This window comes from Pollachius pollachius (genome assembly GCF_949987615.1).
Source record: "Pollachius pollachius genome assembly, chromosome: 14".
NCBI lineage: Eukaryota > Metazoa > Chordata > Actinopteri > Gadiformes > Gadidae > Pollachius > Pollachius pollachius.
This window is the reverse complement of record NC_136947.1, coordinates 23,207,913-23,222,912: the sequence shown is the minus strand read 5'-3', so window position 1 is coordinate 23,222,912 and position 15,000 is coordinate 23,207,913. Positions and strand designations below refer to the sequence as shown.

The following is a 15,000-nucleotide window of genomic DNA, read 5'->3' as shown; positions in this document are numbered from 1 at the left end:
TAGAAACCTTACCTTAGTAGACCTAAACACATCCAACAACCTTTCAACTCTTAAAGAGTGTATTTACTGTATCTACGGCACAGAGAACAGAAAGGAGGAACCGTTCTCCACTCATGAACACAAACAAAGTCTACGGACCCTCTTTGTTCAGCTCAGCCTCCAGATGATCCAGGTCTACGCTCTTCTCACAGATCCAGTGGTGCTGTCTGTAACACGGTTCTTCAGACCAGCCGTCCTCCCCTGCCACGACACAGTCTCTTGCTCCGCCGTCATCGCGTGGTTTGACGTGTCTCCAACTGAGAACCACGAGGAGGAGACAGAGGAGGTCACTCTGTCACTCTCAGAGAAGAGATGCTGCTGAATAGAGTCTTCAGCCTTACCTTGAGGTCATGGGGGTACCATCCACCCACTTGAAGGTCCCCTCTGTCTCTCGATCACTCAGTCCAATCCAGGAAGGACCCATCAATCTGCTGACAAACCTGAAAACCTGGTTCTAAAGGTAAAAGCATCTGTTGTCATGGCCACAAAGTACACACACACACATACACGCACACGCCAGACACACACACACACACACAATCTCTCTCTCTACCTCTCTCTCTCTTACTTACTCACACAAACAATATGTCTCTCCCACACACACACACACACACACACACACACCCCCCCCCACACACACACACACACACACACACACACACACACACCAGTTCTTCTCTGCTGTTGATGACCACCAGGTCTGCCTTCCTCTGCAGACAGTCTTCTCTACTGGCCCTCCAGCCCTTCTTAGTAGTAGAAATAAGGTAGAAACTCTTGTCGTGAAACATCCAGCCCTGAAGTGTCAATTCATCTGTTGAATGTAAAAGAAAATCCTGAACAAACAGAGAACTGCTTATCTTACGATCTTCGTCACGGACACACAACCCTGAGACCTGACCTTAACAGACCACATAGAAGCATGACCTTAATAGACGACAATAGAAACCTGACCTTAGTAGACCACAATATGAATCACAAAAGCAGAGGGTGTTTTTGAAATGAATGTTAATGACGCGGTTGATTTAATAACTTGGATAAAACCCTCACCGAGTTCACCCAGTAAGTGCTCTCTCCCCTCCCTCCAGGGTGACGGTGAGTCTAGAACAGGACAGAGGAATACAGAAGATATGAGCTCTAAAACAGAACGACATCGTCTCTAAACATCACAGGACCCACAGCCAACCAAACACAAAGTCCATAATATTAATACTAATTCAAATAGCAATAACTACAGTCATCAATATCATTATCGTTGCTATTGTTACAATTATTCATTTTTGTAGCACAAATTCTAACAAAAACAATAATGATCATTATCATTGCTACTATTACAACTAGAGGATGAGCGCGCGCAGTGCACCTCTAGTTGTAATTAAACCCATAGCTATAATGTGGAAACCCCAGTCGATATTGTATTTCATTTCTGAGCGCATAATATAATAACATTTTGCCTATAATGTTACAACGTATAACATTTCGGTTCAGCTATTACGTAACGAAGCAAGCCTAATAATTGTCTCTTTAGTTATGAACCGAGCATCCTTTGTCCATTGTCCCCCACGGCCGATAATGTTGGGCAAAATAACCTGCTGAGCACATCACATGTACATTATAAATATAGCTAACTCCTACCCTAGCTTAATGAGCACATCACATGGCAGTCACCTTATAATATAGTCAACTTTTAACACATAACACATACATGAGAATATAGTCAGGTCAGGGCCGGAGCCAGGGCCCCATTTCTCCTCCCGGCAGATGGTAGACACTCAGACAATGCACCAGTCATCCTCAAGAACGGGAGGACCACAACAGGAGATGCTCTGAAGCTCTCCCCCGTGAGGAGGAACACAAGAAGATATACATGCATACACTAGTGCCTGGGAGCCAAGGTCAAGTAAAAACACACAGAACCACACACATCTCAAACGCAGACACCTCATCACGAGGAGATACAGCATAAGACTGTATCACTCTGAGACTCTTCACCTTCTTCTGAAGCAGACCTTCCACGGAGGCGAAGCTCCGGACGAACCATCAGCGCTGATTAGGGACTTAGACATATTCGATTTCTCACGCTTATGACTCTGTATAACCGTTGCCACTTTACTTAATAAATCCAAGGTCCTCGTGCCGACAGACTTTATTACCTCTCCGTCTCATTTCATCTGGTCCAGTAACTAGACAGACCGTTTTTCCCTTCAATTTGGTGACCCCGACGTGATTTTTTCTGAATTGGACCGCAACTGGGAAACGAAAGACGGAGAGCGGCACGGCCTCGGGACCCCGGAGCACCGGACCGATTCCTGCAGTCTCACCTCGCGATCGCCCAACAAAAGGTATGCAGAACCTGTTGATAAAATCCAAACTCTGCATAGTTATATAGGAACCACATTAGGAGATGAGACTGTGAGAACGGTTCGCTACGGGATATCTCGTGGGGACTAATAGGACTGCACCCCAGCATTTCCCCATAAAACCCGATTGACCCCGAATGCGTGACACATAGAATATCGGCTCGTTGCATGGTGAAAGAATACCCTCGAGACCATAGGGCCTATAAGAATCGGTTATAGTGATACAAGACTACCGATGGCCAAAGTAATAAATGCCTGAGCCATTGAGTGGACTCAGAGGGATACCTGGGCCGGGTACGGAACCCAGAGGGAATAATAAATGCCTGAGCCATTGAGTGGACTCCGAGGGATACCTGGGCCGGGTACGGAACCCAGAGGGAATAATAAATGCCTGAGCCATTGAGTGGACTCAGAGGGATTCCTGGGCCGGGTACGGAACCCAGAGGGAATAATAAATGCCTGAGCCATTGAGTGGACTCAGAGGGATACCTGGGCCGGGTACGGAACCCAGAGGGAATAATAAATGATGTGTATTAAATAATTCTATGTGGTGAGAAGGTTAGAGTCCTTTATCAGGGTTAAAGTCCCTTTGCAAAGGAAACAGCGTGTGTATGCGCGAGTGAACGAGAGACAGTGTGTGTATGCACGAGAATAAGAGAGAGAGAGACGGAGTGGCTGTGTGTGTGTGTGTGTGTGTAAGAGGCCCAGAGAGAGAGAAAGAAAGAGAGCGAGCGTATTTTTGGGCCGGCTAAAATATGGAAATAAATCAATTAGTGATAACCCGGCTATGTGTGCAACGCTTGCTTGCTTTGCTATGCTTAACGCTATTCTGCTGTGTCTGATGATTGTGGGTGCGGGACACAGAATGAGAAGTCTGTCGATATGTTTCTGTGTGCGTCTGCGAGAAAGAGGGAATCTGTGAGTGAATCAGTGGGTGTGTACGCGTGATCCGCTCTATCTTTGTCCGTTAAAACGGGTAAATGTAGGAATAGATAGATTGATAATAATGAATAAATGTCTCTCTGACGTATTGCGTTGCTCTATGGCGTAACCTGCGGAAATAGATAAATTGACAATGATAAATAACCTTTTTTACTGTGTCGCTTCAATTTACTGTTTGAACCATTAAAACTAGACCTAGACAAGTTGACAAGGATAAATGATATCTCTTTTACTGTGTTTCTTTGAATTACTGCCGGACCTGTCGCATAGATAAACCACAATACTAAACAACATCTCTTTGCCGCGTTGGTTGACGGTTTAGTCTGATTGACGCAGATTAATCAATAAAGATAGATAACGATTATTGGCTATAAAGAATATCTGGATGTATTGAATAACGTCTATAGGCCATGTTGTTGTTTTTTGCTTCCCTCCCCCCTGTTTTTTCCTCCTTTTTCTCGTTCTCCTCCTCCAAGAGTGACAAAAGTTACCCCCTAGTCTCTCATCCGCTCTTGTGTGTTAGACAGGCCACACAGAGTTATAGCATCACGGCCGCCATTTTTTGAGTTCTCTCGCTCAGTCCGAAGCCACACCTCCCCCTCCGCCAAAAGTTGAGCCACTCCAACTCCACCCTTCCCCAACTACAGCGCCCCCTACTGGACCACTCCAACCTTACCCTTCCCCAACTAGACTGCCCCCTACTGGACCACTCCAACTCTACCCTTCCCCAACTACAGCGCCCCCTGCTGGACCACTCCAACCTTACCCTTCCCCAACTAGACTGCCCCCTGCTGGACCACTCCAACATTACCCTTCCCCCAACTACAGCGCCCCCCACTGGACCACTCCAACCTTACCCTTCCCCAACTACAGCGCCCCCTGCTGGACAACATCAATACCAATCCAACCCCGACTCTCGATCACCCCCTGCTAGAAGAATTATCCCGGTTACTAATAAAGATAAAAAGACAAACCTCCCCGCACCCGGCCTCCAGTGCAAAGGCGTCCACGACCCCGACCACCCCCACACCAGGCTGCTAAGGAACGGCGAACACACCCACCATGTCGGACGAGCAACGGACCAGAGCGCTGGGCTGGTTGTGCCTCAACGCTGAACCGGGGAAAATATTGAAAGGCCAAGACCGGAAGAAATGGGAGAACCGATGTGATGTCTACATTAAAACCTGGCAGAAAGAGGGCGTGATCCGAATGGGACCCCTCGACCAGACCGGCCGGGCCGCCATACACGCGCACATTGGCAGCCAGTATGAGCGGGCAAAGGTCCGTCGCGACAACGCCGGAGCCAAGACGGGACGAACGGATGCACTCGAAACCCAAGACCGGAAAAGACAAAAGAGAATCTTAGTATTAAATGCATTGGCCTCTTGCCTCCCGCCCCACACCCTAAAACCAGCCCCCTCCTCCAGGAATCCCTTCCTAACGGACCAAGTAACCCCTGCCCGACCGAACCTGATAGCCCCAGTCTATCCAACCCCTACCCAACCGAGCCTGACAGCTTCACCTTATCCCTCCCTACCGAAGGCCGATGAGCAGGCCCGCCCACCTCCGTACAACCACTCCCTCCCCTATGCCCCGACCGACTTCCAGGTCCCTGGGTTCCCCCATCTCATGTGCCCAGTTATCGAAATAACCCACGCCACATCTCAGTCCCCGGTCACGGTGACCTGGCAAAGACCCCCCCCCCGGAACCGGAACGAGCCAAAGAAGGGGTCCACTTCACAAGGACAAACCACCCATAAAGCAAGGAAAGCCCGAAGCTGACAACAGCTCCCTCCCCATGCCCGATGATACCAGGAAGGGCCGGGCCATTGGGGCAAGAACCATCCAGCACCGAGAACTGGACACCCCCCTCCTCCAGCTACAGCCAAGCCCAGGCCCCCGAAACCAGGCCACCAACACCAGGGGAAGCCCAACCGGAAGCAGAAAGGATGCGAACGCGGATCGGCGTACCTGGCGCCAACACATTGGACTTGGCCTCCTTCCTGATCAACCTATCGTCTAAAGAAGAAGAAACGGAAGTGACACTAGCAACAACAGAAATGAGAAGACACTCCGGGATTCCCCAGGGGAGACACGGAAGACACGAGGAAAGAGACGAAAGAGGTGAAGAAGACGCAGACACCGTGGAGTGGGACCCAGTGGGAACGAGATGGAAAGAAGAAGCGCTGGAAAAAATGTCCCTCGGCATCGAGACAGAAGTCCATCTCCTGTCTCGACAGCTGCGGGAAAGGAGCGAAGGCAGAGATCAGAGGTGGGGAAGAGGCGCAATCCACAGGACAATTGGCCCGGGCAGATCACAAGCCCGAAGTACCGCAACCCCGATCGCGACCCTGGCCATCACCAGCACTCCACAAGCTGGCCCCCCGACACAACGGAGCCAAGCCCTCGGCCGCCGGACGAACCGCGACCTGGATGAGGGCCCAGAACTGATGTTCCCGCTAATGGACACCCCTGCAGGACGAGCGATGTACGTTCCCTGGACCCACCGCGACCTCAAGGGAGTAGTGGAAGACCTTCCCCCGATCAAACAGGGGGCGGGCAAGTGGATCAGAAACCTCGAGCGACTGACCACAGCTGACCGGCTCACCATGGGGGACATCCGAGCGGTCCTCATGAGAGGAGAAGGACCCCGGGCAGTCAACGACGTGGAAACCACAGCCAGAACCACCAGAGAGCCGGACGACTCCCCTTTCGACCCCTTCCGCCCCATATGGTGGGAGGCCCTGAGGGGCCTATACCCCCCTCAGAACTCAGCAGCATGCATGACCGGCCTGAAAAGAAAACCCAGTGAATCAGCGGGCGAATACCTCACAAGAGCCACTGAACGATGGAAAGACGGATTCGGAACCCGACCAGGAGCCTCCGCCGCCACCGAGGCCATGTTCCGGATCGCGGTTGAGACGGGTCTCTGCACCAAGACCCGCGAAGGCCTCAAAACAGTGATTGGACTCGGAAGAATGAACGCCATGGACTGGGAGGAGGCCATTACACACCACGTGAACCTGGAGCAAGATCGGGAGGACGAGGACGTCAAAGAAGACCGCGACCTGAAGAAACGACTCTTGCGCATGGACGTGAAGAAAGCAACCCAGGAACACAACCGGGACAAGAAGGAGTCCAACAAAGACCACGCCTCCGAGATCATGCCCCTCGAAGTGGCCACGCCTCCGGCCCCGCTGCCTGCCCCCAACCACTTGGTACAGCCCAGCGGACCTCCTCCGACCCAAATGCAAGCCCCTCCCGCTCAAGCATGGGGTCCCCAGCCCCCGCCGTACCCGTACCCGTACCCGTACCCATCGTATCCATACCCCACACACCCACCCTCGAACCCAGCAACACAGACGGGACCCGGGATGTACCAGAACCAACAGTCCAAACAAAGAGGCGGATTCAAATGGAGAGGAAGAGGCCGGCCCCCAAACACAAACCCCCGGTCCTACCCCTGCTTCATTTGTGGGCTCATGGGACACTGGGCGAAGGAGTGCCCCCAAACGGGACAGCCAGCGATGCAACACGACCAACAGGATCATCAGCAGCAACCCGGCCCGACCCGCGGTAACCCTGGAAATGGACCGACACATGCCTCAAACCCCGGGACCCCGATGTACCCTCTCTGGGAGGACCCGGGATACAACGGCCAATATTGACGGGACCCGAGAGCCTCGAGAGGGACCCAGGTGGTGAACCTGGGAACGGGAGCCCCAATGGTGGACGGACTCGTAAACCAAACACCAATTCGTTTCATGGTCGACACCGGAGCCACAGTATCCACCATCGGGGACCTGAACCATGAAATCCCGCCCCTCTCCACTCAAACCCTGACTACCATGGGGTTCTCGGGAATAGAAAAGACCAACCCCTTCACCACCCCCTTGCCGCTCACCATCCTGGGACAAACCTTCTACCACTCCCTCCTATATGCCCCCAAGTGTCCCACCAACCTCATGGGTAGAGACATCCTGAGCAAAATCAACTGCCTCATCAGCTGTTCCCCCGAAGGGACTACAATGACGACAGAAGCCGACCAACCGCTCCAGATGATGCTGGTGCATGAACCCCCGCCCCGAAGCCCCCCGTCAGACGTATATTGGATCCGGAACATGACTACCCCGGACGGACTCAAGCCCCTAGAAGAAACATACCGAGAGTGGGCCCCCTGGATCCATCAACAGGGGGACTTCTACCCACCGCACGACCCCCTCCACACGACCCTCAATGTCCTTTGAGACCCAGACGAAAGCTACGACGAACAATGGAGACGCACCATGGAGGGAACCGGCCAGAAGTGCCTCTACGAAACAATGTTCATCGGACCTGAGGGGGTGGCGGCCCTCACCCTTCTCACCCGGATCAAGAATATTGGTACCGCCTCAAACCCGAGTCCCGACCACACGTGACCCTGGCAGTAGCCAAGCACCACACGGCTATGAAGCTGGGGCCCATGGTCTGCCGAGCGACTCAAGTACGAGAGTGGGCCCCCACCGACAACCCACACATTCACCTAGCCCCTGACAAAGGCTTGATCCGGGTCTCCTTCCCCCAAACGGCCTCCTGGGGGGTGGCAGAACGAGTGGAGTGCGACCGACCGCTCGCCCCTGAGGAGGTCGACACCCCCAGCCCCCTGGAAGCCGAAGACCCCGACGTAAAGATCATGCTAGACGGCCTCCCTCAGAATCTCTGGGCCACCGGCGCCTACGACATGGGGTTTACCCCCCAACACAACATCCAAATACCTCTCAAACCCGATCAAACCCCGATTCATCAGCCCCAATACAAGGTCAGACCCGAGGCAGAAGCAGGGATCACTGCCACCATACAGGGACTCAAAGAGGTAGGAGTGCTCCGGCCCTCTCAGTCCCTTTGGAACACCCCGATTCTCCCAGTGAAGAAGGCGGACGGACTCACGTGGAGGATGGCCCATGATCTCCGCCTAATAAACGACGCCACGGAAGGACCCCCCGAGAGGGTGCCAAACCCGCAGGTGGCGCTCCACGTGGTTAACCCCGACCACCTCTGGTTCTCTGCAATAGACCTGGCCAACGCCTTCTTCTGCATCCCCCTGAACAAAGACTCACAAGACATCTTCTCTTTTACCTGGAGGGGAGAAAAACTCACCTACACCCGAATGCCACAGGGGTACCGATCGACCCCCACCATATTCAACGACTGTGTGCGGAAGGACCTCAAGGACACTGTACTTCCCGACGGAGTGGTTATGGTTCAATATGTAGACGACATCCTGCTCGCCGCGCCTACCAGACAAACCTGTGTGGATGCTACCAAGACCCTGCTCGAAACCCTAGGGAAAGCAGGGTACAAGGTCAAGCGGCCCAAACTACAGGCTGCCCGGCCCAGGGTGAAATTCCTGGGGAGGCTGATCGGAGGAGATACCAGAGACATGACCCAGGATACCCGAGAAACCATCCTGAATTACCCAAAACCCGCCACGGTTCAGCAAATGTTGGCCTTCCTGGGCCTGTGCAACTACAGCCGCCAGTACCTCCCGGAATTCACAGAGCGAACGTCCGAACTCCGCCAGATGGTCACCACAGCCGGGGCCCGAAACCTACGGGCCCCGCTGGAGTGGGACTCAGGAAAAGACACCGCCTTCCATCAGCTGAAACAGGCCCTCCACTCAGCCGCCGCCCTCCAAGCCCCCGACTATACGGCCCCCTTCCATCTGGACGTCACACAGAGGAACGGAAATGTAGCGGCCACCCTCTGGCAGGCAAAGCCCGGCACCCGAAGGATCCTCCTCTATCACAGCTCGGCCCTACCCACTCCGGGCCTAGGACTCCCTCACTGTGCCAGACATCTCATGGCCATCGCCATCGCCCTACGGAAGACACAGTTCCTCACCATGAACAACCCCACGGTAGTGCACACCGCCCACGGAGTCAAGGCTGCAGTGGAGAGCTCACTATTCACCCTGTCGGCCACCATTACCCAGATCCGGTTGACCGAGGCCCTGACAGATCCCTCGGTGAGCTACTCAACAAAAGGAGTAAATATGACCGGAGAGTATCCCGCAGACACAGACGGCACCCCCCACAACTGCGCGCCTCGCATCCTGTCGGAACTCCGAGTTATGTTTGGAGTTTGTTTTATTGTTGCATTTTGTTGTTATTGTTATGGTTTGGTGTTGGTTTTGTTATGTGGCCAGCTTTGTTGTTGGTTGTTGTTTTTGGTGTTTGTTTTTGTATTATTGTATGTTTATGGTATGTTTTGTGTATTATCTGCTGCTATTATTGTTGGTATTGTTTGCTCGCAATGTAGGGCCGGGGTGGATGCCACCCCCTAGGTGGGGTGTGTATGGCATGCCCATGCCTGAAGCATGGGTGGCGTTTCTCCCAAGTGGTTCCCCATACACCCGGTCCAGCGAGCTGTTTTCGTCCCAGGCTCATGGTTATTTGTTTTTATGGTCATTTGCCTTCTTTCTGTTACTTCTAATAATGTTATGATGGTAGTCCCGCACTGGAGTCCTATCCCTCGTACCCCTAATGAGTAAAAGTCGTCTTGCGACGACTTGAGGGGGATATGTTGGGCAAAATAACCTGCTGAGCACATCACATGTACATTATAAATATAGCTAACTCCTACCCTAGCTTAATGAGCACATCACATGGCAGTCACCTTATAATATAGTCAACTTTTAACACATAACACATACATGAGAATATAGTCAGGTCAGGGCCGGAGCCAGGGCCCCATTTCTCCTCCCGGCAGATGGTAGACACTCAGACAATGCACCAGTCATCCTCAAGAACGGGAGGACCACAACAGGAGATGCTCTGAAGCTCTCCCCCGTGAGGAGGAACACAAGAAGATATACATGCATACACTAGTGCCTGGGAGCCAAGGTCAAGTAAAAACACACAGAACCACACACATCTCAAACGCACACACCTCATCACGAGGAGATACAGCATAAGACTGTATCACTCTGAGACTCTTCACCTTCTTCTGAAGCAGACCTACCACGGAGGCGAAGCTCCGGACGAACCATCAGCGCTGATTAGGGACTTAGACATATTCGATTTCTCACGCTTATGACTCTGTATAACCGTTGCCACTTTACTTAATAAATCCAAGGTCCTCGTGCCGACAGACTTTATTACCTCTCCGTCTCATTTCATCTGGTCCAGTAACTAGACAGACCGTTTTTCCCTTCAATAACCACAGCTGTCTCCACCTGTTGTGGAAGAGGGAGAGACGTGGAGAACCCGACGGTCGGTTCATTATATTGTAATGACCACGGAAGAGGCAGTGGATGAGGTATTGATTAGACAGAGATTTATTAGATACCACCGCGAATAAACCGTTGGAACACACAAGACCGGTAACCATAGCAACGGCGGTAAACAAACCCCTCGAAGCCCAATCCCCACGCGCTACGGCCATCCGGAGCTCACACAGCTTTTGGCCCTGATATTATATATTAAATTATATAATATTATATACTATTATAGAGCTCCGGGAGGGCAAACCGCAACCATCCCTTTCTCCTCCATGCTGCGGTTCAACCCGGACTGCACCGCAGGGAACGGTTGGTCGGTTGAACGCTGATTGGCTGTTACGTTACGTCCCTCAGTGGCCACGCTGTTGAACGCTGATTGGCTGTTACGTTACGTCCCTCAGTGGCCACGCTGTTGAACGCTGATTGACTGTTACGTTACGTCCCTCAGTGGCCACGCTGTTGAATGCTGATTGGCTGTCTTTGCTGGCGAGCGAAAGTGTCGCGCTGCAAAACCAGTAAACGCGCTCGCACGTGCCGGGCAAAAGTGTCGCGCTTTAAATCAAATCTTGTCGCGGGTTTTCTGTAGCAAAAAATTTGCCCGATTCACGTCTCTCCGTTGACGTTGTACGGAACCGTGTCGCCCCTTCGCGTTGGATGTGAACGCTCCTTCACTTGTGCGACAGGCCTGCTATTATATAGCAGGGAGATGTTTAAAAACATATCGTCTTACCTGGGCGAGTGTCGCTGCGGTGTGTTCGCGTGCGTGTGTGTTCTTACCTGCGCGTGTGTCCATGGCGGAGCCGTTATGTTTAAAGACATAACCTCTTACCTGGGCGAGTGTGTTGCTGCCTTTGTCTTGACGTGCGGTGTGTGCACTAGTGTTGACTCGTTCGCGAACGATCAGTTCGAATGAACGAATCGTTAAGACGAACGAACTGAACTGGTTCCTCTCTCTCGTTCGCTTAGTTCGTCTCGTTCGCCTCGTTCGTTCTCAGAGTCGACTCCTCCCAGACCCACTAGTCGCTGACTCGCTGACAGTTCGTTCACTCACTGTGTGAGTGTTGAGGAGGGACTGACAGAGAGACGTCACGACTCACGAGAGTCAGCCAATCGTATGCTGTTCTAGGACTGAGTCTAGGACGCTCTCGTTGAATTTTAGTCAATGAGAGACAGAAATCAACAGGTTTAATGGGAAAAAAAACAAATGGGCTTAGTGAGCGAGCTATCTATTATTCACATTGGCCATCTGTTGCATGGACGTATTTAAAGGATGCATTGTACATATTTATAATTCGAAATTCGTCCCAGCCTTTATACCACATTTTTCACAACCTACCAGCTCTCGTTGTGAAGACTACTCACCGCGCAATTCGTTTCAATGGAAATCGCGACAGTATACTTTCAACATAAAGTGTACATATTTATCATTTGAAATTCGTCCCAGCCTTTATACCAGAAACTCTAGAGTCTATACTGTAGCGACCCTGGGACATTTAAAGAGTTTGTGTGTTATGTGTTGCATTGTATTTCGTTGTCCGTTATGCCAGTTGTTCTCTGTGCATGCATTGGATGTTCTTCTTGTCAATCAGTGTGGGGGGCGAATCATCAGGTCAGCTGGGGGAGGGCCTTGGGAGAACAGGAGGGTGGGGGCTTGCACATTGAAGGGACCGGGTTGGGGGGTTGCCCGGGTAACCGGTTGTTGTTAGTGTGGCTTTTTGCCGTTGGTTACGGGTTTTCAGTGACCTGGTTTGTCACCGGCGAGGTCATTACAATAGCGTATAACTGCGTTGTCTGATGACAGTTTAATGCATTTTTCACAATTAACCAGCTCTCGTTTTGAAGGCAGTGTTAATTTTGGCAGCTAGATTTAGTCTTTGGCTGCACAGGGTTCTGTTTATGGGAGCCTAAAACACCCGGGACACCCACCATCATTGCTAAATCAAGTCTATTATTTTGCTGATATGTCAAACATCCAATAATCAACTACACCCCCCATCCCGCTGCGTTTGTTTAAAGTTGTAATGTTGACGTATGAGAATGAGAATGAGGGAGGCGTTGAGTCTGAGCCGTTTATTCCATGATTCTACCGGAAACTCGACTGAACCGGAAACTTGACTGAACGAACGAACGAACTAACGAACGAGGGGCTGAGTCTGACTGACTCAGAGAACCGTGTATGATTCGATTCACCGCTACCGGAAACTCGACTGAACGAACGAACGATTCGCGAACGACTTCCCTTGGCGAACTGAATCACGCGAACTGGTTCGCGGAAATTAATCAATAAATCCATCTCTAGTGTGCATGTGTGTGTGTCTGTGCTTCCGTGTATGTTTGTGCGCATGTGCGGTGTGTGGAAATTTCTGAGCGCAATATAAAATAACATTTTTCCTATAATGTTAAAACAAATAACATATTGGTTCACCTATTACGTAATGAAGCAAGCATAATAATTTTCTCTTTACTTCATGAAGCAAGCATAAAAATTTTAAGTTCGCCACATTTGTATATAAGAAGATTCGACCCTGAGGGTAATTCACACTTGATGCTTTATGTGCGGACATCGATGTCATTCAGACATCAGTAGAATCAAGGGGGGTGGGCTTGCAAGGGGCGGGATATGACGTACGGTCTAAGTTCGCAAGAGGCGGGATAAGTGCGGCCGCTGACACTGTATTTTTTTTTGGTTTGACCGCAGACAGGAAAAAAAAAGGCATTGCGAACGACTGTGTTACCGGAGAAGGAGAGCGTATTTTATTGCTTAAAGGTCCCCTGGCATGAAAATCTCACTTTATGAGGTTTTCTAACATTAATATGAGTTCCCCTAGCCTGCCTATCGTCTCCCAGTGGCTAAAACTTGTGTTCGGTGTAAAACGAGCACTAGGTATCCTGCTCGCCTTTGAAAAAATGGAAGCTCAGGCTTGCTGATTTGGAATGTGGCCCCATATGTCGTCATAAGGGGCCAAGTTACCTCCCCTTTCTCTGCCTTGCCCGCCCAGAGAATTTGACCTGCCAATCAGACAATGAGCTACGACCATGTGAGCGTCACATGTGTGGCGCTTTGTAGTTGCGATAACCGTTCTGCTTTGATGTTATGGCGCATAAAACGTTGGTTCATTGACATCTCTGGTATTTCCACAACGAGACTGTAGTTGGGGTTATCTCAGCCATATTTGAGAAGGAATTGGGGGAAAGGAACTTTGGCTTGACTCCCTGAAGTACATGAACTGCGACATGGAGGAGAAAGGGATTGTCTCCCACCGGTGCCCCGCTGCCCGCAGCCCGCTGCCGCGAGGCACCACCATCGTATAGCATCACCGCCACAAAGCACCACCGCCACAAAGCACCATCGCCACAAAGCACGACCGCCCGGCGGCGGGCAGCCGGCAGCGGGCAACGGGCAGCGGGCAGCCGGCAGCCGCCAGCCGCCAGCGCACGGTTCAGTCTACTTAAAATTGACGTGGAAGTGGAAGAACCAGAGATTGGAGAACCCGACGCAGTCGTTTGTGATTCATTATATCGTCTGGAGGCGCACACAGGTTTTGGCCATGATAATATGTATTATATGATATAGATTTCTATGTATTATATGATATTATTTAGATGTAGAGCTCCAGGACTGTAACGCAAGTGCTGTACACTTCCTTGTTATTTGGATAACCCTTCTGCTGTTGGTGTTATGGCGCATAACACGTCGGACTCTCGTCTCTGGTATTTCACAACGAGACTCGTAGTGGGGGTTATCTCAGCCATGGTTGAGAGAAATTGGGGGAAAGGAACTTTGGCTTTTCCCCCTGAAGTACATGAACCACGACATGGAGGAGAAAGGGATTGTTGCCCGTGAATGTCTCCCGCTTGAGCCCCGCTTCCCGCTGCCAAGGGACCACCACCTCGTTGCTGCAGGTGGTGGTGGTGCCTAAGCGCTGACCGCTGCCGAGGCAGCGAGACCACCGCGGTCAACATTCTCTTTCTCCTCCATGTCGTGGTTCAGTCTACTTCAGATTGATGTGGACGTGGAAGAACCAGAGACGTCGGAGAACCCAACGCGGTCGTTTGAGATTCATAATATCGTTTGGAGGCTCACACAGCTTTTGGCCCTGATAATATATATTATATGATTTATATATCTACGTATAATGTGATATTATTTAGATATAGAGCTCCAAGACTCCCGCCGGAGCACCCGGAGTGTTCTAGAATATTTACAGAACACGGCCAAAGGCTGTGTGCGCCTCGCCATTGCGATACATCCATTGTAAACAGAGCACATGGTACTGTGGCCGCAAGCTGCTCAGGGCCACACCCCCACCCTCCTCCTTGACCCGCCTCTCTCCTCCTCATTTGCATTAAAGCGACAGACACCGAGACAGCGCATTTGGGGAAAGATCAATGTGCGACTGGCTC

At 51.4% G+C, this 15,000-nt stretch overlaps 1 protein-coding gene across 1 annotated transcript in view; it reads right to left on the bottom strand.

Moving 5' to 3' along the window:
- The window catches only part of LOC307086214 (uncharacterized protein), a 20,695-nt gene that overhangs the window by 4,157 nt on the left and 1,538 nt on the right, over nt 1–15,000 (bottom strand). Inside the window, exons 3-6 of the mRNA XM_079751352.1 lie at nt 1,087–1,137; nt 708–850; nt 381–493; nt 139–296 (exon numbers count right to left, since the gene is read on the bottom strand). Coding sequence (XP_079607478.1) covers nt 139–296; nt 381–493; nt 708–850; nt 1,087–1,137 — 465 coding nt within the window. The remainder of the gene's footprint in view (nt 1–138; nt 297–380; nt 494–707; nt 851–1,086; nt 1,138–15,000) is intronic.